General features: G+C 39.6%; 1 protein-coding gene across 1 annotated transcript in view; it reads left to right on the top strand.

Moving 5' to 3' along the window:
* Window positions 1–18258, top strand: part of CTR9 (CTR9 homolog, Paf1/RNA polymerase II complex component) — a 29445-nt gene extending 11187 nt beyond the window's left edge. Inside the window, exons 7-25 of the mRNA XM_033204093.1 lie at window positions 201–308; window positions 1682–1789; window positions 1894–2130; window positions 2363–2452; window positions 2559–2687; window positions 2799–2982; window positions 4946–5034; window positions 6355–6540; window positions 6623–6710; window positions 6892–7040; window positions 8752–8868; window positions 9028–9173; window positions 10089–10160; window positions 11057–11192; window positions 11662–11808; window positions 12557–12714; window positions 13756–13852; window positions 14064–14176; window positions 17193–18258. Coding sequence (XP_033059984.1) covers window positions 201–308; window positions 1682–1789; window positions 1894–2130; window positions 2363–2452; window positions 2559–2687; window positions 2799–2982; window positions 4946–5034; window positions 6355–6540; window positions 6623–6710; window positions 6892–7040; window positions 8752–8868; window positions 9028–9173; window positions 10089–10160; window positions 11057–11192; window positions 11662–11808; window positions 12557–12714; window positions 13756–13852; window positions 14064–14176; window positions 17193–17619 — 2781 coding nt within the window. The 3' untranslated portion in view covers window positions 17620–18258. The remainder of the gene's footprint in view (window positions 1–200; window positions 309–1681; window positions 1790–1893; window positions 2131–2362; window positions 2453–2558; window positions 2688–2798; window positions 2983–4945; window positions 5035–6354; window positions 6541–6622; window positions 6711–6891; window positions 7041–8751; window positions 8869–9027; window positions 9174–10088; window positions 10161–11056; window positions 11193–11661; window positions 11809–12556; window positions 12715–13755; window positions 13853–14063; window positions 14177–17192) is intronic.
* Window positions 18259–23008: the final 4750 nt, after the last annotated feature.

The raw sequence follows: 23008 nt of genomic DNA, 5'->3' as shown, positions 1-23008 counted from the left end.
ACACACAAAAAAATTAAGGATTAAAAGGGAGATTTAATTACAAATGCAATACAGATATTTAAAAATCATAAGAGGCTTCTAATCCGTTTTAGTGTCTGATCTTAGGGTTTATAACCTTATTTCTTGTGACTGAAGAAAACTTTGAAAAGTGCTAATTTAGTATTGTTTTCACTCCACCTTGTTGCAATGTTTTCTTTTAGGCTGATTCCATTAAAAATGGCGTCCAGCTTCTTTCCAGAGCCTATACTATTGATCCTAGCAACCCTATGGTATTAAACCACTTGGCAAATCACTTTTTCTTCAAAAAGGTAGAAATCATTTATTTTTAAATTCTGATTTTTGTTTTTCTATACTGCAATCGATATTTTATTTCTTTTTTAACCTTGGAAAGAAATTTGAAAATGTCAGATTTTTCCCCCCCTCCAAATTATAGAGTTTGTTGTATTAGTTACGTGGGGGTACATACGTTTGTTTATTCATTTATTTGCTTAATATTTATTGACCCCTATATACTGTACCCAACACTGTGATGGTGATGCGGAGATGAGTAAAACATGGTTTCTGTACTCAAGGAGTTTAGTTTCATAGAAAAAGCAGCCATGTAAACAAATGTAAGTGTAAAAATAAAGGTATCTACTCATTTATGGTAGAGAAATGAGGAAGTGGTCAGGTGGCTAAGGTGAATTTTCACCAAGGCTGCAGAGCTTTTGAACTAGGTTTTTAGGAAGAGGTCACTAGAGAGTTGAAAAAGGAAAGACACACAAATATATGAAATAGTATATAATATTTTTATGGTAGGCAGTGCTTTGGATTCAGATAGTGGAGCATTTGTGTAATATCAGAATTTGGACATACTATGTAGGGAACAAGGAGTCACTGACGTTTTTGTTTATTTTGCATGTTGATCATGTTGTATTTTTTAAGTTGCCACTAATTCTGTAGAAGCAGTGGTATTTTAGGTTTCTTAAAATACTAAATCTACTGAGATTAGTGGCTCACGCCTGTAATCCCAGCACTTTGAGAGCCTGAAGTGGGAGGATTGCTTGAGCCCAGGATTTCAAGACCAGCACTGGCAACATAGTGAGACCTCATCTCCACAAAAAATTTTAAAAATTAGCTGGACATGGTGGCACATACCTGTAGTCTCAGTTACTCAGAAGGCTGAGGTGGGAGGATCACTTGAGCCTGGGAGGTCGTGGCTGCAGTGAGCCATGGTGGCACCATTGCACTACAGCCTATGCGACAGAGTGAGACCCTGTCTCAAAAAAAAAAAAGTGCATTTTATGAATTTACTTATGTAATCTTCCCAGTAATTCTATGATGTAGGTAATCTTATTCCCATTTTGTGGATGGGTAAATTGAGGAAGAGTTAATAGTCTAAAGTCAATAATTCACTATGAAAGGAGCGTATGTTTCTACAGCCAGAGAGAGTAAAGCACTGTGGTTAATAGCTATGTGACCTTAGACTAACCACAGTGCTTTACTCTCTGGCTGTAGAAACATACTACCCTTTCATAGTGAATTATTGATTAGGCTATAACTGTTATAGCACTGAAAGGCAATTATTTATGGAGAAGATGGAAATGTATCTTACAGGTAAATGAAATGTTAGTCTAAGATAAAACAGCTATGCAAGCTAGTCTTATGAGTTCACTCAGTTGACTTTCTGATCTTCGTTCAGGATTATAGTAAAGTCCAGCATCTGGCCCTCCATGCATTCCATAATACAGAAGTGGAAGCTATGCAAGCAGAGAGCTGCTATCAGCTAGCTAGATCATTCCATGTTCAGGTAATTTTTTAACTTCTCTAAATGTCTAATCTTTTTACTTACGGTGTTTTAAGTCTTTCCAATACTTTTGTTCATATTGGTCTTGTTTTATTTTCATTCTTTAGGAAGATTATGACCAAGCTTTTCAGTACTATTATCAAGCCACACAGTTTGCCTCTTCCTCTTTTGTGCTCCCGTTTTTTGGTTTGGGACAAATGTATATTTATCGAGGTGACAAAGAAAATGCATCTCAATGCTTTGAGAAGGTTTTGAAAGCTTATCCTAATAATTATGAAACTATGAAAATTCTTGGCTCTCTGTATGCTGCCTCAGAAGATCAAGAAAAACGAGATATTGCCAAGGTACGTCTTTTTTTTAAAGTCTTAGCTGTTTACTGTTAGTTATCCCAAAACTTCCATTTCTCATTTCCTATTATTGCTAGTAGAAATATGATATAAACAGTTTTGTTAGCTGAGCTTGTTTCAGTTTAGATAACAAAAAATGGACTTATTAAACAAACTTAAATAGCCCCCACTTTTAATTTTGACAACCTATTCATGGAATACTTCAGCTTAACAATCTCTTTTATCCCAGGGCCATTTGAAGAAGGTCACGGAACAGTATCCCGATGATGTTGAAGCTTGGATTGAATTGGCACAAATCTTGGAACAGACTGATATACAGGTGTTTGAGTAATGCTTTTTAATCTCCCATATGATGTGTTTTTTGTAAGCCTGGTGTAGTGTTTCTCTTCCACTTATACCTTTTTCTGTCAATCATGAAAATACAGGGTGCCCTTTCAGCCTATGGAACAGCAACACGAATCCTGCAGGAGAAAGTGCAGGCCGATGTCCCCCCAGAGATTCTCAATAATGTGGGTGCCCTCCATTTTAGACTTGGAAACCTAGGGGAGGCTAAGGTAGGAAAATAGAAATATTTCCTTCTTTTATACTGAATCAAGTTGAATGCATGGCTTTTTAAAGAGTGTATAAACTAAGTCTTTTAACAGTGTGATTTTTCTTTCTCATAGAAATATTTTTTGGCATCATTGGACCGTGCAAAAGCGGAAGCGGAACATGATGAGCATTACTATAACGCCATTTCCGTGACCACATCATACAACCTTGCCAGGCTATATGAGGCAATGTGTGAATTCCATGAAGCAGAAAAACTGTATAAAAACATCTTACGCGAACATCCTAATTATGTTGACTGTAAGGATTTTAAACTTCTTTATGTAATGAAATCCCTTCATTCCCACAAAAGCAGCCAAAATTTAGCCTGAAAAAAATTTAGATTTGATAGTCAGAAATTTTTAAGGTTCTGATGTCCCCATTTCTCCAGGGCAGATTTGTGGCCTTAAAACAAAGGTGCAGCTTTACTTACATTTGTGCTATAAATAAGCAACTAAAACCAACTGGACCATATTTCAATGACTACACTATCTTCAGTGGGTCAACTACCTTTGTTAGGCTTTTAACAACTCCTTGGCATATTTGATAATGCATTTACCTTTGAAACATCCTGTTTTGATTTCATATGAACATTTTTGCAATGTTTATAGAGAAAGAGAAGTGCTTTTCCTTGAAGTAATTATTACTAAAATGTCCTAATTTGAGTTTTGCAACCTATACATTGTAAAATATGGAAAGCTTTTAATTAAAAAATAATTTAGGCCTGGCATAGTGGCTCATGCCTGGAATCCCAGCACTTTGGGAGGCCAAGGCAGGGGGATCGCTTGAGTCCAGGAGTTTGAGACCAACCTAAGCAACCCCAATAGCGAGATCGTATCTTTATATTTTAAATAATAATAATTTACATAGGGTACTTAATTTTATTTGTGTGTATAAGGGTTTTGTTTTTGTTTTTATACTTTCTTTAAAAAGAACCTAAAGCGGCCGGGCGCGGTGGCTCAAGCCTGTAATCCTAGCACTTTGGGAGGCTGAGATAGGTGGATCACGAGGTCAGGAGATCGAGACCATCCTGACTAACACGGTGAAACCCCGTCTCTACTAAAAAAAATACAAAAAACTAGCCGGGCGAGGTGGCAGGCACCTGTAGTCCCAGCTACTCAGGAGGCTGAGGCAGGAGAATGGTGTAAACCTGGGAGGTGGAGCTTGCAGTGAGCTGAGATCTGGCCACTGCACTCCAGCCCGGGTAACAGAGTAAGACTCCGTCTCAAAAAAAAAGAACCTAAAGCATGATGTTTTGACTCTAGTAAATCAGGAGCTTTGTGTGTGTGTGTGTATGTGTGTGTGTGTGAGATGGAGTCTTGCTCTGTCAGCCAGGCTGGAGTGCAATGTCACAGTCTAGGCTTACTGCAATCTCTGCCTCCCGGGTTGGTGCGATTCTCCTGCCTCAGCCTTCTGAGTAATTGGGATTACAGGGGCCCACCACCACGCCTGACTAATTTTTGTATTTTTAGTAGAGATGGGGTTTTGCCACATTGGTCAGGGTGATCTCGAACTCCTGACCTCAGGTGATCTGTCCACCAAGGCCTCCCAAAGTGCTGGGATTACAGGCGTGAGCCACCGTGCCCGGCATATCAGGAGCTATTAACTTAGTGCCTGTCATGCTGTTATGGATGCAAAAGTGATTTAAAATAAGCAAGATTTCAGTTGAATGCCAGACTGAATATGAATTGATTTGATAGGCAGTAGTGAACCATTATTGGTATCTTGAGAGAAGTGACATTTCCTAGAGAAAACAACAACTTACATTTGTGTAGCACTTCACTGTTATTTAATGGAAGAACCCGTTAGAGCCCAGGTCTTCTAAGTAGTAATACCTATTCATCAGACTTTCACTATTTTGCCATATTACAAGCACCTTTTTTTAAAAAAGGTAACTGACAATGGTGTGCATTGGAGAGAAATTAGAAATGGGCCAGTTCCAAGCTTTTTAAATAACTTAGCTTGAGATAAGGACTTAGACCAGGGAACTAGAATTGGGAGTGGAGTGGCAGAGATGAGTCTTAGATTTCAGACAGTAAGTCTAGTTGGTGACAAAATTATTCTTTAACTTGTTGGATTAATGATTGATTATTGACCTTTGGGACTTTTATGTTTCTTGTATGGCTGTATTAATGAAAAAAATTTGTTTCAAAAGTATGACTTTAAAATTATGATACTTTATAGCTAATATTTGGGATATAAAAACTTTTAAATATGTTTTCAGGCTATTTGCGCCTAGGAGCCATGGCTAGAGACAAAGGAAACTTTTATGAGGCTTCAGATTGGTTTAAGGAAGCTCTTCAGATTAATCAGGTTGGTAATATTAACTCTTAGGTTTGAGAAATAATTATTTTCACTTTTCCTTCCCCATAAATCAGTTTTTCCTTTTAATGGCTACATCTTCCTGGTTTTGTCATCTTTTTGTTTTGTTTTGTTTTGTTTTCATTCACTCATTAGATACTGAAGAATATATTAGGTTGCATTATTAATCATGTTATAAATAGGGACCATGTTTTTTGTATAAATCTTTCCTATTGTCTTCCTTGTTCCTTCTTCCCTTCCCCCATCCTGTCCCTTCACTCCACTTCAACAAATGTGACCTGGCTCCTGTGTTTACTCTAGTTTACTTCACTTTCAGTTTAGTTAGTATCATATGAGAGAACTTTATAGAATCATAGTATCTTAGGATTTTGGATGGAACCATAGAGGTCATCTAAACGTTTTGAGGGCCCACAAAAAGAAATAGATTTCACATCATAGCCTAGTACACACAAATGTATATGTAGACAAACAACTGAAATGAAAGTTTCACAAATCATTATTTGCTTTTGCCAATGGACGACACACTGATATTTTTACTTTATTCCATTCTGTTGCATTTACTATGTAGATAACTAAATACTAACTAAATTGATTTTACAACTCACTAATGGGTATCAACTCTCAGTTTGAAAACCACTGTTATGTGGGGGTCTACAACAAGAAGTGTGTATTTTCAAACAATTTTTTAATGATTTAACAATTTTTGTAAATCATTTTCAGGCTTCTGCAGCTGTAGATTCTCATTGTGAATCCCTTGCTTGCTCATGCATAAGTGTATTTGCAATACCAAATATACAGGTTTAGTATTTTTGCCTGTTAGTGATGGTTTCACATGTGTAATGTTTTGGTTGAGATTTTAAATGGTGGACGAGTACTATGGATGTGAATGTGGGGAAGTAATTTTAATATTATGTAATTGGTCACAAGGCCTAATTTGCAGTAAGTATTGCTGTTTTATTTAACAATGCCTTGTTGCTTTGTATGCATTAATGTTTGGATGTAAAGATTGTGTGTCTATCCAACAGGGAGCCACAGTATTTAAATTGACCAACCTAAAGTTACAACTACTTTGAGGTGGCCAAATGTAAACTGAAAGCCTTAATTAGAGTGGTGTAATTTTGTATAACTTAGCATCAGTAGTTCAATAAATTTGGATTGCCATGCAAAAAAAAAAAAAAAGAAACAAAAGAAAGAAAACCACTGTCATAATATAGCTTGTAAACCTCTTCAGTAATCAGCTGTTGTGGGAAGATGATTGATCTCTCTCAAACTAAACTGCAGATTTTCCTTCTTCATATATGTGTGTTTCAGGATCATCCAGATGCTTGGTCTTTGATTGGCAATCTTCATTTGGCAAAACAAGAATGGGGTCCTGGACAGAAGAAGTTTGAGAGGATATTAAAACAGCCATCCACACAGAGTGACACCTATTCTATGCTAGCCCTTGGCAACGTGTGGCTCCAAACTTTACATCAGCCCACCCGAGATCGAGAAAAGGTTATCTCTTTTTGTCCTTTTAAACAAAACTGATACTCTACTTTCTTGTTTGAATCTTTTTTAAGAGTGCTTGTTTCTATAGGAAAAGCGTCATCAAGATCGTGCTCTGGCCATCTACAAACAAGTACTCAGAAATGATGCAAAGAATCTGTATGCTGCCAATGGCATAGGTAATTATAAAACTTGAGTACCTATAACAATTTGTTTTAAATGAATACTTTCAGAGGAATGTTTGTAAATCAGAATTTTTCTTAAAATGTGATCAATGTAGTTGTTTTAAAATATAATTTTTAGTTGTTTTTCTGGCTCCAATTAGAAAATTCTTAAGCGTGAACCTTTTTATATCTTTAGGAGCTGTTTTGGCCCACAAAGGATATTTTCGTGAAGCTCGTGATGTATTTGCCCAAGTAAGAGAGGCAACAGCAGATATTAGTGATGTGTGGTTGAACTTAGCACACATCTATGTGGAGCAAAAGCAGTACATCAGCGCCGTTCAGATGGTAATAGCTTCTCTTTCAAGATATTTTTATATCTTGTTCATTGTTGAGCAGATCTTTTCTTAGCCATTCTGGCCCTGTCATGGAACTGCATGCTATCTCTTGTGATATTGTGTCTATTTAGAGATTTATAATTATATAATGCTAAGGCCAGGCTTTGGTATCCAGACAGAGATGGGAGTCCTGGTTCCACCATTAATTACATGCCTCAGGCAAGGGACATCCCTTGTGAGCCAGTTTTCCTATCTATAAAATGGAGATAATTGTACCCTAACTTCATAGAATTGTGGGAGGATCCAGTATGAAAACTACTTGGCACTAGCATGCCTAGCATATTAGTAATACCCAGTAAGTAGTAGGATTTAATATTCATTTGTATATTCAGTTTCTGAAACTGAACTGTGAGTTTCAGAAAAGTTAAATGACTTATTTAAAAGAAAACGGGCCAGGCATGGTGGCTTACACCTGTAATCCCAGCACTTTGGGAGGTCGAGGTGGTCGAGGTGGATGGATGATGAGGTCAGGAGTTCAAGACCAGCCTGGCCAACTTGGTGAAACCCTGTCTACTAAAAATACAAAAATTAGCTGGGCATGGTAGCACGTGCCTGTAATCCCAGCTACTGGGGAAACTGAAGCAGGAGAATTGCTTGAACCAGGGAGGCGGAGGTTGCAGTAAGCCGAGATCGTACCACTGCACTCCAGCCTGGGTGACAAAGCAAGACTCTGTCTCGGGGAAAAAAAAGAAAAAAGAAAACAGGGATAAGATTTAATGACTGTAGGATTTTTTTAATGCTTACATTTGTTGAGTGCTTGAGTTTGAAATAAAAGTCATACTCAGCATCCATAACATTAAAAAGTAAAAAGGATCTTCGGCTCTCTGGGATATATTATGGTCAGAAAGGAAAAGCTTACAAAAAGTAGAAGAAAAGAGCAATCCAGGCTCTGAGAAGTGGTTTACCTTTTTCTAAAATGGGTGGGTTATTATCAGTATTCACAGTATTGGAAAGTCGATAATCACAGAAACTCACAGAACCCAAATTGTATATGGTAGCTTCAGAGGCTGTGTTTTGTGAGGTTGGCCTTCCTGATCTCCTGAATAATAATGTTGCCTTTTATAAATGCAAATTACTAGGGATATTCGGGAAAAACCTGTCTTAATCATTTTTCATGAAAAAGGTCTTACTTATGACAAGAGGTATTCCGTGGTCAAAAAGTGCTATGTTCATGTCACAGTTAACACTAGTATTGTATTGGTTTTACCAAGAAGTTAACAATCAGAACTGTAAGACTCCTTGTGCTCATTGCCAGTAGGTATGTTCTGCCAATTGTTAAGAAAGGTATAGACAGTAAAACCCAAAGGACACAGGTATATGACTTCTAATCAGTGGTCAATAAGCTGATTCTAGATAGTATTGCTAAAAATATGAAAAAGGCTTTACAATCTGTTTACCCCTTCTTTCAGTGTTGGTCCACATTTCAAATGGAAAGAAATCATTTCAAGCATCTAGTTTTTCTAATGGTCAGATTTTTATGTTATCAAAATGTATCCTGATGAATGTCAAAAATCATTCCCCAAAGTATTCTTTGAAATTAACCATTCAAAGGGTAAAATACCTTTCTACAGAGCTTTAAAATTGCAGTGCCATTTTGCTACAAAATGAAAATGTCATGTATTCTTTGTTGTGTTTTAATTAACTTTTTTCTTTTTTTGTAGTATGAAAACTGCCTCAGAAAGTTCTATAAGCACCAAAACACTGAAGTTGTGCTCTATTTGGCACGGGCCCTCTTCAAGTGTGGCAAGTTACAGGAATGCAAACAGACTTTGCTAAAGGTAAAAAGGAGACTATTATTCCCATCCATTTCTGTGCTACATTGTATTTTTTAATTCTTTGTTATGCATGTTCACATACCTACTACTTAATAATACTCTGCTGTCTAAAATCCTTTTCATGTCACTTGACCATATGAAATATTTATTTTTTATTCACAGGCTAGACATGTGGCACCCAGTGATACAGTTCTTATGTTTAATGTGGCCTTGGTCCTACAAAGATTAGCTACCTCTGTCCTGAAAGATGAAAAAAGTAATCTGAAGGAAGTACTTAATGCTGTGAAAGAACTGGAACTTGCACATAGGTAAAGATTTTGTAGAAACAGCCTATTAAATGCTTTGTTTGGTCTATGACCATACCATCTTGAACGCTCCCGATTTTGTCTGAAATGCTTTATTTGTTTAAAGCCATTTGTCTCAAGCTGCTGAAGATCACTTACTTCTAAAGGTGGTCTATTGGAATCATTCCAGCAATAGTTAAGCCAAAGCAGACAGCTGCTGCCACCAGGTGGTGCCAAACTATAGTCAGGATCCTGCCAGATTTGGATCTTGTAGCTCAACCTGTAGGACTGGCTGGCTAGCTTTGCAAACTTGCCATAGATTTTTCATTAATCTGACAGTAATGTGACCCAGCATTTTACACATGTGAAATTTTTTAGACATTTAACGTTGGTTTTCCATTTTACACCAATGTGTCTTTTAATGGGATGTTGATTTTCATTGAACTAGGATTCAGGTTTTACCTCTTAAATAATGCTTACTAGTTTTATTCCGTTCAGCTCAAAATTTATTTAACCATATAGTATTTATATGGTGATTCAGTGTGTGGTGAAATTAAAACCTGTCATCTCTTCAGGTTTTGTCCAACTTTATTTGTATTCTTATTTAACAATTCTTGCCTTGCCTGGTAAATTATAAGTGCTTTCATGGCCTGAGCCCCCTAACCTCCATCCTGACATATTCAGTAAATTTCATGTTTAGTAAATAGTCGTTGCTTGAATTGATTTGTGGTTATTTGTGAATTTACTGATAATATTAAATATAACTTAGACCATCTTGATGAACGTGTCTATTAAATGTAATGAGTGGCATAAATTTGTGTAAATCAGTTAATATGCAAACCTATTCTCAGATTTTGTAGAACAGATTAATTTTTTTAAGGGCTTTATTTCATTACAATCTCTTTTTTTTAAAGTAAAGTATTTTTTCATTTCATTTAGATACTTCAGTTATTTGAGTAAAGTGGGAGATAAAATGAGATTTGATTTGGCCCTTGCTGCTACAGAAGCCAGGTAATGTTACTATTTATGGAAGGTGACTTTGGGTGAGGCAGTGATATTTGCGTGGGCTGGTAAAGTGACACAGTAGGGAACAGAGGTTCCTGACCTTCCACAGGTCAGTCTTTCACACTTCTCTTGGGGACTTTCTAATCTTTACCAGGATTTTTTCCTTTCAGGGAACTGGGCAAATTGCCTTAGAACAAGTACTTAAGTTGTGGGGGAAATACTTTTCTATTTTACTTATGTCAACTGTGTCAGCCTAGTCAAGATAAAATTCACGACTCTGAGTTATATGGAAAGATAATGTTGGAAATCTTTTTAGCTGTGCTTTCAGAGGACATTTATAGTTTGGAAACTTAACATAGTTGGCAGTATTGGCTTATAATAAACTAAGTTAATTTTGCTAATTAAGACTTCATACTTTGGTATAGTGTGGGATGTGTAATGCAAAAAATAAATTATTTTTTTTGACTGGGTGCAGTGGCTCACGCCTGTAATCCCAGCACTTTGGGAGGCCGAGGTGGGCAGATCACCTGAGGTCAGGAGTTCGAGGGCAGCGTGACCAACATGGAGAAACCCCGTCTCTACTAAAAATACAAAATTAGCCAGGCGTGGTGGTGTACACCTGTAATCCCAGCTACTCAGGAGGCTGAGGTAGGAGAATCGCTTGAACCCGGGAGGCAGAGGTTGCGGTGAGCCAAGATGGCACCATTGCACTCTAGCCTGGGCAACAAGAGCAAAACTCCGTCTCAAAAAAAAAAAAAGAAACATTTTTTTAAAAAAAGACTTCACATAGATCAACTAATGGTCCTGCTTCAGATTTTTTAATTTGTGTAAGGAAAATAGATGTGCTGAGTTTTTCAATATAGTAGTTGCATTCATGTTTCTCTAAACCTGGAATGTTCTAGGCAGTGTTCTGACTTACTGAGCCAGGCCCAGTACCATGTGGCCCGGGCACGCAAACAAGATGAAGAAGAGCGGGAGTTGCGGGCCAAGCAAGAGCAAGAAAAGGAACTGTTAAGGCAGAAACTTCTTAAAGAACAGGTATCTTGTTATACTGGAACAGTTATACTGGAATTAATTGTGTGCATGCATACACTTTGTATGTTTAAAAAAAAAGTCCTCTGCCAGGTGTGGTGGCCGATGCCTCTAATCACAACACTTTGGGAGGCTGAGGTGGGTGGGGGGCAGCTCACTTGAGGTCAGGAGTTCAACACTAGCCTGGCCAACATAGTGAAACCCTGTCTCTACTAAAAATACAAAAATTAGCCAGGAGTGGTGGCACACACCTGTAATCCCAGCTACTTGGGAAACTGAGGCAGAAGAATCACTTGAACCTAGGAGGCCAAGGTTGCTGTGAGCCAAGATTGCACCACTGTACTCCAGTCCAGGCAACAGAGTGAGACTCCGTCTCAAAAAAAAAAAGAAGTCCTCTACTTAGGATGGTAGCCATTAATTTTTCATCATAAGAAAATTTTCAGTGGTGTTTCTTTTCTACCATTTTTCCTCATAGGAAGAGAAACGTCTCAGAGAAAAGGAAGAGCAAAAGAAACTTTTGGAACAGCGGGCCCAGTATGTGGAGAAGACCAAAAATATTCTTATATTTACTGGTGAGACTGAAGCAACAAAAGAGAAGAAAAGAGGTGGTGGTGGTGGACGGGTAAGATATAATTCCTGCTAGCACGAGTGACCTCAGTCTCTGTCTTTTGACTTTGAGAAATGAGGATAATTGGTTAAATTCCTTCTGTACTTACTAGTTTTGACTTCCTCTTTTGTTAAGAGACAGTCTTCCAACAGAGAGAATGATTTCAGTGGTATCCAGTATTTAGCAATGCATTCCAAGGTTAGCTAAGTATATTTTACCTTGTAGTTGTCTTTTAAATAGTTGATTTTTGCAAAGTTTTAACTGGTTGAGACTTTCATCTCAATTAGAAGTCTTTAAAATATGGGCCTAGCCAAGAACCTTTTCCACGTGACTTAGTAAAAGATCCTTCATTCGGGCCAGACACGGTGACTCATTCCTATAATCCTAGCACTTTGGGAGGCCGAGGTGGGCAGATCACTTGAGGTTAGGAGTTTGAGACCAGCTTGACCAACATGGTCCATATCTCTACTAAAAAGTACAGAAATTAGCCAGGTATAGTGATGCATGCCTGTAATCCCAGCTACTTGGGAGACTGAGGCACAAGAATCACTTGAACCCAAGAGGCAGAGGTTGCAGTGAGCCGAGATTGCCCCACTGCACTCCTACCTGGGCAAAAGAGTGAGACTTCATCTCAAAAAAAAAAAAAAAAAAAATCCTTCATTGTCAAATGACTGATAGGATATGGCCCCTTTCTGTACCTTAGCATTCTAACCACATTCCACCAACCAGGAAATAACTGACTGTAGGCTTGTTTGGATTTTAGCGTTCTAAGAAGGGAGGAGAGTTTGATGAATTTGTCAATGATGACACTGATGATGACCTACCTATATCCAAAAAGAAGAAGAGAAGAAAGGGTAGTGGTAGTGAACAAGAAGGTGAAGATGAGGAAGGTGGTGAGAGAAAGAAGAAAAAGAGGAGAAGGTAATGTCATCATTAATGTGTTTTAAGTAACCTCGTAAAAGTGGTGAAAGACCTTTTACCTTCTGAATCTTTTGATGTTTAGAATTTATGAACACTTGATCCAAACAGTGAAGCTTTTTGTGCCCCCACTTCCTACTTTAATTCTAAGATAGACCCCAGTACAAAATCCAGTGAGTACCTGGGATTTCCATACATCTCCACAGTTTTCCTTCTAAGAGCTACAAGTTAGTCATAATTGCCTTTCTGGTGTCTCTAAATATTTATTGGAAAACATGTGATTTAGAATAAGACCTGGATTGTGTCCACACTAACTGTGCATGTGCAGTCTTGGAAAAATCACTAAGCTTCAGTTTCCTCTCTGTCGTTGGTAACAGCAATGCCTACCTCATGGTTTTTGCTCAATGTATAAGATGTGAATGTGTGTGAAAGCACCTGTAAAACCACTCAGTGTTCTCTGCTGTTAAGATCAAGGATGCCCTACCCATTTCTTATGTGGAGGTGCCTCCTAAGCTACTTTGTCCCTCTCTTATTGTGCTGTCCTGTCCAGGAACCTCCATTCAGCTATCTTATCTAGACTGCCCTTCCCAACCCTTGGCCGACTGTATTTGGGAAAGAACCTGATAATTCATTAAGACACAGACTTGTGAAATTGAAGCTGTGGTGAGGATATTAGTAGCAGGCCTGGAATCAGTAGTTGGGAAAGAAGGAAGAGGAGGGGAAAGATGTTGAAGTCAGGAGCCTGTGTCTTTTCTCATGTTCTCTATCACTCCACCAAGTGCAAGATTCAAATGCAAATTAATGAGACCTCAGCAGTGACTAAATTAATCAGCAGACATTGCATAAATACATCGTTTTACAGATTTCTGAGCCACGTGCAGCAAGAGTAAGTTATATCTTCTGCCCTTGAGGAGTGTACAGTATGATTGAGGACAGCACCCATATAGAAGAGGATTCAGAATGAATAATAATTTAATGGCAAAGTAGTCTGCAACTTTATAGGTAGGCTCTTGACAAACTCTCTCTTGGTGTTCACTATTTAAGACTTCCGAAGGGAGAAGAAGGATCTGATGATGATGAAACAGAAAATGGCCCCAAACAGAAAAAACGACGTCCACCAAAAGCAGAGAAGAAAAAGGCTGTAAGTTTATAGTACTGTGTTTTTCTGTCCCCTGGTAGACATGAAAGATTGCACTAGAATACATTCTTTCCTTGCAGCTTTCTCAAGCACGAATGCTGTTTTCAAAGTTCATCAGTGGCTGTTTGATTGTATCATTGTAATGCAAACCCAATTTAACAAGATGGCCTAATGTAAGGGTCTTGACAAATCTATTATGTTTGACATTCTTTAGCCCAAGCCAGAACGTCTGCCTTCATCAATGAAGGGAAAAATAAAATCCAAAGCCATAATTTCATCAAGTGATGACTCTTCGGATGAGGATAAACTTAAAATTGCTGATGAAGGGTAGGATATTTTATCTTTGTAAATTCTTCTCATGATGTAGATAAATCAAAAGTGATTACTAATCTACCTGTCTATACTAGAAAAATATACTTTTCTTTCTTTTTATTTACAAATAATAAGAGGGGTGGGGACAGACTTGAAAATTGGAGGAAATAGGTAACTGGGAGTGTTGCTGTGCCGAAATGTCTTCTCCCCAGCTTCTTAGAATCTGAGAGCTGGAAGAAAGTTTAACTTGTCATTTTGTCCTACTACATCTTTTCTCTCAAAGAAGAAAACCTTTTTTGAAATCTCATTTCTTCATGGATGTTAGCTGAAATTTCCTAGATGACATCCTTCTAAATAAAATGTGTCATTTTGCTGCCCTACTGTTGACACACTAAGAGTGTTACAGGCAGCCAAGTCCTGGTCATATGGAGATGGGCTATTTCTTTTTATTTATTTGTTTATTCATTTATTTATTTTTGAGATGGAATTTTGCTCTCGTTGCCCAGGCTGGAGTGCAATGGCACGATCTTGGCTCACCACAACCTCCACCTCCTGGGTCCAAGTGATTCTCCTGCCTCAGCCTCCCGAGTAGCTGGGTTTACAGGCATGCGCCACCACACCTGGCTAATTTTGTATTTTTAGTAGAGACAGGGTTTCTCCATGTTGAGCGATAGCCTATTTCTTGACTGTTTCCTCCCCTGTTGTGCAGTGGTAAGTCAACAGTACCTGCTCCGTGGAGGACTTATCCTAGACTCCTTCCACAAGACTCTTCTTTAGTTCATGGCCCACCCAGTGAAGCATAAAATCATTTGTCCTAAACTTGCCCCTCAAGCTCAAGTTGTCCCCCATTTGGATTTCTCAACCAGGTCTCTTAATACTGTACTACACTGTGTTCTTCTGTAGCCATTGTTTTCATTTATTCGTTCAACAGACATTTGAACATCCAGTGTGTGATAGTGTAAGTGCTGGTAAGACAGAGAGAAAAGATAGGCCCATAAATTCTCCAAGGAATTTCTGCTTCAGGCAGTGGCGAAGAACAGATAAACCAAAACCATGTTGTAGACTGGGTGCAGTGGCTCACACCTGTAATCCCAGCGCTTTGAGAGGCCAAGGTGGGTGGATCACCTGAGGCCAGGAGTTTGAGACCAGCCTGGCTAACATGGCGAAACCCCATCCCTACTAAAAGTACAAAAGTTAACCAGGCATGGTGGTGTGTGCCTGTAATCCCAGCTACTAGGGAGGTTGAGGGACAAGAATCGCTTGAAACCAGGAGGCAGAGGTTGAAGTAAGCCTTGATGGCACCACTGCACTCCAGTCTGGGCGACAGAGTGAGACTCTTGTCAAAAACAACAACAACAACAAAAAAACCCCACATTATAGTTGGATTGATGTTATCATGTGAATTTGCATTATTGCTCTCCAGGAACCATACCTAGTCTTGAGTTTGGGTGGTGGTAGGAGTTGTAAGAGATGTTTTTTTCTAAAAGAAAGGGTGTTTGAATTGAGTCTTAGAAGAATTGGGATTCCTGAGGCAGAGGTTAGCATGTGGAGGAGGCTAAGGCTTCTGGTGGGGATTGGACTCATAGGGTGGTAATCTATAAAGAACCAGATTTGCAGTTCTGGCCAGGTGAGGTGGCTCACGCCTATAATCCCAGCACTTTGGGAGACTGAGGCAGGAAGATCACTTGAGGCCAGAAGTTTGAGACTAGCCTGGGCAACACAGTGAGACTCCATCACTACAGAAATTTTATAAAAACAAAATAAACAAAAACAAAAAAGATTTGCAGTTCCCTTTTTCTCTGAAGGCACCGGCTGACACATCTGGATTGTTTTTCTGTAAAGCACTGTTTAGCCCTTGTCCCCATGGTGTTATCCAGGTCTGTTTAGAGATGTGCATGATCAGTGTAATGAAATACATGGTTTTCAAAGACTGAGCACTGTTAAATGTGTTGGCAGAAAGGTCCATTGTGAGATGCTGAGCTGCTTCCAAATCTGTACCTGAAGTCAAGGCCAAGTTTGTTTGAGCCACTTGCATCAATTAAGCTTTGTCCTGACCATCATAAAGTGTGTTTGCTTATTTGGCGAGATGGAATGGAGTGAATTGGATCCCAGGGAAGACCCACAGGTCTTTAATATGTATACAGAAAGAGAGTAATATATTTCACCTCCCTCACCATTCCTAGACCGAACTCTGGGATTCAGTATTCCTTTACTGGAATATCTGTCATGAAAACCAGAACTAAGGAAGGTGCCAGAGAAGTGTGTCTGCTCCAAAGGAGCGGTCACAGTGGTTAAGGGAATGGTCTTTCCTCAGAGCCTCCAGGAGACCAAGACTCTGAGGGTGCTGCCACCATTCTAAGCATAAGCGTGACTTCCCCTTTCCTTTCACATATCAACTGAGAAGTAGAGGGGAGAGCTTGGGAGCAAAGGCAAATAAACAAAGGGCCCCTTTAGCCCCAGTTCCCTATCTTGAGCAAGTCTGGTCATGGTGGAGGAGACCTAGTGCAGTAGCAAATCTTAGGACAGGAATAATGACCTCACTCTTCAGGTACCTATTAGCACCAATGGCAATAGGACAGGGAAATATCCTTTGAAACCCTTTTCTGCCTTTGGAAAAGGGTTAATTCTTCAAAGTCTTCAAACCAGTTGAGATCCTGGATTCATCTTTGTTGCTGTTAATTTGCTTACAAAGATAAACAAATGTATCCCTTCCTTTTCATAATTTTATATATGAAATTGGGAAATGCTTCATTCTGATTAAAAGTGCCCAGTGAATCACCATCCTGGTTTATATTTTGACTTATAGCTAAAGTGCCTTATCTTTTTTTCCTTTTTAAACCTTTTTGAATTGTGAAATACATTTACAGAATAGTACACAAAACAAGTATCACAAAATGATACCTGTGTAACCACTACTTAGGTCAAGAAATAGAATATTAAATGCCCTTATGTTTTAAAAGTACATTCTCTGCTTATCAAGGCCCCAGTTAGCCAGAATCCTCAGCTTCTAACCAATGATCATCTTTGCCAGACATCCCAGGAACAGCAACAGCAACAGTGACTCAGACGAGGACGAACAGCGAAAGAAACATGCCTCATCAGAGAGTGATTCTGATGAGAACCAGAACAAGTCTGGCAGCGAGGCCGGCAGTCCCCGGAGGCCACGAAGACAGCGGTCAGATCAGGACTCAGACAGTGACCAGCCATCCAGAAAGAGAAGGCCCTCCGGTTCTGAGCAGTCTGACAATGAATCTGTGCAGTCAGGGAGAAGCCACTCAGGAGTTTCTGAGAACGACTCTTGCCCAGCTTCTCCAAGTGCCGAATCAGACCGCGAATCAGAGAGAGGATCTGACAATGAGGGTTCTGGCCAAGGCTCTGGAAATGAATCAGAACCAGAGGGATCCAACAATGAGGCCTCAGATAGAGGCTCAGAACATGGGTCAGATGATAGTGACTAGGTTTCATTTCATCAATAAGCTTCATCTCTGGAGGAAACTTTTTTAATATATGAAAGCTGTGATAAAAATGTTTCCGATGTTTAGTCAATTGTGAAATTTTTCTTAAGGCAATTTTCTTTTCTATCAGTTTGTATATTACTAAGCCCCAAGAGACATTTCCTGTGCTAGAGTCCAATATTTGAGTCTCTTGTACAAATGAGACTATTCTTTGTGGTACAATTCCACCTATCATATGTGAAAACTGCAGTAAAAATAAACCCAGATGCTAAATCATTCCTACAAAGGTTTGACTGAAACTGTGGCAGATGGCTCATCTTCTTTATATGTTAAGCAGCATACTCTTTTGATTTTTATTGCAATCTTTTACCAAGTGGTGCACAAACTTGGTATTGATGTCTTTATTCCGTTTTGAGTTTAGACTGAGAATGTTTTATTTTCTGAAAGCAGAGATATCTACTGTATAATTGCACCAAAGTACATTTGAAAGGAAGGTTTTCAATAGTATAATACTGCAGCGATGTAGATAAAATCACAAATATATAATTTGTTAGGTTGAATAAGGTGTGGAAAATGCTTTTCTGTTAGTAGAATGCAAAAACCTACCTAAGCCCACGTAATAAATTCTTTTACCAACTTTTATGGGTAATTTTGTGTCTTTTTTGTTTTGATATATTTGTGCATGGCAGTTTAGCAGAAATTATGCAAATATTTGAAAAATCCTACATTAAGCCTCAAGACTTTTATAATTCTTACAGATTTGTGGAGTGTTTATTTTAAAGGTGCAAGAAAACAAAGGTACCAGCATGTATTTTTATTTTCAGTAATTCAGTAATTAACAAGAGTAACATTTTTATGTAGCAGTTTGTAAGAACTTTAATTATTGTAGTCAACAAGTATTATTAAATGTGCTATATTAGCCATTGAGGTGAGAATGCAGAGATAAAGTTCCCTTCTTGTCTTTAGAAATTGAATAAAGATAAATTCATTGCCCGTGTGACGTGAGAAATAGGGTAATGATGTTTGCACAGGTTGTGGGAGCAAAAAGGAGGTTGGAGGAAGCAGTGAAGACAAGGTTTCTTGAAGGACAGGAGTCCTGAGATGACTCAGCCTGAGCCAGGGCTCCTGCCTGTACCTCAGGATCAGTCTCCCATTTCTTAGTGGAGTTGGTGTCAGTAGGAGCAGGCAGCATAGATAATGGGCCTAGTGCAGTGGCTTGTGCCTGTAATCCCACCATTTTGGGAGGCTGAGGCAGGAAGATTGCTTGAGGCCAGGAGTTTGAGACCCTCCCTGAGCAACCTAGCAAGGCCCAATCTCTACAGAAAAATTTAAAAATTAGCCAGGCGCTGTGGTATGCACCTATAGTCCCAGCTACTTGGGAGGCTGAGGCAAGAGGACTGCTTGAGCCCAGGAGTTCTAGGTTACAGTGAACCGTGATTGTACCATTGCACTCAGCCTGAGTAACAGAGCTGAGAGCAGAGATACTGGAACCCAGGAGTCCAGGACTGGAATCTCACTTCATGACACTAACCAGCCATGTGACTTTGGGCAAGTTACTTTCCCTAGATAGGCCACGTGCCTCATCTAAATCAAACCATTTCTCCACTGTTAATCTTGAAAGCCTCAGTTCAGTGTCACAATTAGAGAATAAGACTTGCATTGTCTTTGATGTTCATTTGGAACTAGACCAAGCACCACAATTAGAGCTATTTAATTAAATAAATTTTGTTGAAATTTACACAAGAAAAAACATTATTCTGAATCCGAAGCTTTAAACTCCTTCCCCACTGAAATTACTTAACAGTCTTTTTAAGCAGACTATCCCATTATAGCAAAAGACTATATACCCAACTCAGGAATGTTGTGAGGATGATGAGTTAAGGTAAGTTAAATGATGAATGCACTGTAAATTCCCAATAAAATTATGCATGTGATTGAATTGGCTCTGAATATTTGGCACTGTTCATCAAGCCTGGCTCGTTTAGCCTAAGTGGGGACTAGGTCAGTTACTCTTTCACAGGTCATCCTTTAAAAAATTCTTCCTAGTTCCCTTTGAGAAAAATATTTTGAATCTCCAGGAAATGTGATTTTCCTGGAGCTTTTAAAGTATCCCTTGTTTTGGTTCCACTAATGAACAATTTCCATCCCTGGGAGTGTCATTAGCCAAAACAGGCAAGAAAGACCTTTTAAGGGATAATAATATCATCTCCTCAAACTGGAATTTGGAGCCTAAGATCAGTGCAGCTTTTGTCACAGGGGTAGTTTCTGATGCTCTGGTCTTTCGGGTGTGTTAGGAAGTATGGGTTGGTGGCAGCGCTTCCTGCAATGGCATTATGGGCCCAGGAAAGGGTATGTGCTACAGGCAAGTCAAATACGTCTAGACTGCAGTGCATCCTCCGATTTGGGCCGAGCAAATCAGACTGCAGCTAGAGGCAGAGATTCTCACTTTGGATCAGCCCCTAATGATAGGAAGGCTGCCCTGGCTCCTAGTTTGACTTTGACACTCACTTGATGTCACAAAATGCTTCACTTTTCCGCCTCAGTATCCCTATCTATAAAATAGGTTGTTTATGATCCTTTTAACATTCTGGGGGCTTTCTCAATTATTTTATTCATTTATTTATTTATTTTTGAGACAGAGTCTTGCTCTGATGCCAGGCTGGAGTGCAGTGGTATGAGCTTGGCTCCCTGCAACCTCCGCCTAACTGGGTTCAAGCGATTCTCCTGCCTCAGCCTCCCAAGTAGCTGGGATTACAGGCACTGGTCACCACGTCTAGCTAATTTCTGTATTTTTAATAGAGACAGAGTTTCGCCATGCAGGCCAGGCTGGTTTTGAACTCCTGACCTCAGGCGATCCGCCCAGCTCAGCCTCCCAAAGTGCCGGGGTTACAGATGTGAGCCACCGCGCCCAGCCCAAATAATTTTAAATACGGTGTCTCTACCTCAACTGCATTATTCACTTGAGGTGTTTCTAGTAATTGAAAATCTTTTCTGCTATTTTAAGCCTAATTTCTTATAGACACCAGGCTGGTCTCAAACTCCCAACCCCAAGTGATCCGCCCACCTCGGCCTCCCAAAGTGCTGAGATTATAGGCATGAGCCACCGCACCCAGCAAAAACAATTAAAAAAAAAATTATAAAGAAGTATATTTATTTGGCTCTTGTCTTTTGCTGTTTTTTTGTTTTGTCTTTTTTTGTTTTTGTTTTTGTTTTTTTGAGACAGAGTCTCACTCTGTCGCCCAGGCTGGAGTGCAGTGGCACAATCTTGGCTCACCAACCTCCACCTCCCAGGTTAAAGCGATTCTCCTGCCTCAGCCTTCTGAGTAGCTGGGACTACAGGCATATGCCATCATGCCCAGCTAATTTGTGTATTTTTAGTAGAGACGGGGTTTCGCCATGTTGGCCAGGCTGGCCTTGAACTCCTGACCTCATGTGATCCACCTGCCAAGGCTTCCCAAAGTACTGGGATTACAGGCGTGAGCCACTGTGACTGTCCCCTTTTGCTGTTCTTTATTCTGCTTTACAGTAGAAGTATTTTGATAACTTTTTTTTCATTTTAAAAACAGTGAGTTCTGGAAAATATCTCAATTTTTGTGCATACGCCTTGATAGAGCTGATCAATTCTGGGTTGCCACTACTCTAATACTCTGGAGGGCAAGTATATTTGTTCATGAAGTCCACAGCTAAATAGTGAAGAGAACACTTATTAGCAAGGCATGTGGGGCTGGCTTTTCAGGTGTCTTCTGCAGAAGTCACTCAAGTTGTGAATTTACCTTCTTTTTAATTCTGTCTCCTAAACAGACCTCGATCCCGTGGGTTCGTTCCCCAGAGTGTTTTCCAGGACATGCTAGTTCCAAAAGATACTCCTTAAAAAAGAGTTCTATAGTCAAGTTAGTTATGAAAATGCTATAACAATTAGGAAGTTTTGGTGACAATTCACAGAAAACGCTGTTTCAAACTGATTTAGCAAGAAGGAAAGGCCAGACACGGTGGTTCACGCCTGTAATCCCAGCACTTTGAGAGGCTGAGGTGGGTGGATCACCTGAGCTCAGGAGTTCGAGACCAGCCTGGCCAACATAGTGAAACCCCATCTCTACTAAAAATACAAAAATTAGCAGAGCGTGGTGGTGCACACCTGTAATCCCAGCTACTCAGGAGGCTGAGGCATGAGAATCACTTGAACCCAGGAGACAGAGGTTGCAATGAGCTGAGATCTTGCCACTGCTGTCTACCCTAGGCAGCAGAGCGAGATTCTGTCTCCAAAAAAAAAAAAAAGGAAAGATAATTGTATCCTATAACTGGACATCTGGACATCTGGGGGGATTGCTGAAAGGAGCTACAGTTCAACCAGAAGGTTCAGTATTATGAAAGACTCAGTTTTATTCATGCTTTTTATCATGCGTATAGAAGAGTATATGATGTAATAAATATAAATTAATACCTCTATGTCCCTACCAGAGGCTTCCTGGGTGCCCTTTCCCAGTTGTACCCCTCTCCTTTCCCATATATGCTATGTTTGAGCAAAGTGTTTAAACCTGTCAGGGGGTTTAGCCCTCTTCTGACGATGTAGGTCATAATTTGAACATTGGTATCATTGTGTGTTACCGTAGAAAGTGAGGTGTCAGGCTCCTTGCCTCTGCCCTGCGTGACCCCTTAGTGTTGGTTGAAATGATCTATTTATTCCCACCAGACCATGAACTTGAGGACAGAGCTTATAGTGTTTCCATCTCTTTTCCAGGGGCCAATCATAAAGTTTGGCAAGAAGTGGATGCTAATTTATATTTTGAATATAAATTTAAAACTGAATTAACTAAACATGGAGGCTGTGGAAAGGATTGGACTGTCTGCTCTGAGGCCTCTGGCAGCTCCATCCTGCTCTTCTAGCATGTGTTTTAACAAATTCATTTTGTGGAACTCAGGTTTCCACTTGCACTCAGTGGTAGCACGTGGCATGAGTCCAGGTCCCCTTCACAGACGCGGCCACAGCAGATGCACTGCCAGACTCTCCACGTGGCTGGAAATGGTCAGGCTGCTGTTTCTTACAAATCGTCCTCATGCCCACCAGGTTTTGTTCTCATTTTGACAATTGTGAAGGCATTGAATGTCCGTCTGACTACTCAAAGATCACTACTCTTGAGCATAATCTCAATAAATGAACGTGTAGGTTTGTCTTGAGTCCCAGACAGGGTGGAATGTATGTGATATTATCTTCTCCAGAGGGAGATCAATGCCAAAACCTTTGTTCTCTTCTGAACTGCTTTGAAACAATACTGTTCTTTGAAACAATACTGTTTTGATCTCCCATGGGAGCTGCTGCTCCGATTTCCTTAACTGAAAAGAAGTGGCGACTTCATTTCCTGCCTTAGCCCACTACGGATTGTCCTGGCCTGCA

The sequence above is a fragment of the Trachypithecus francoisi genome, unplaced genomic scaffold (genome assembly GCF_009764315.1).
Source record: "Trachypithecus francoisi isolate TF-2019V2 unplaced genomic scaffold, Tfra_2.0 Lachesis_group8, whole genome shotgun sequence".
Classification (NCBI taxonomy): domain Eukaryota; kingdom Metazoa; phylum Chordata; class Mammalia; order Primates; family Cercopithecidae; genus Trachypithecus; species Trachypithecus francoisi.
This window is presented reverse-complemented; position numbering and strand designations above follow the sequence as displayed.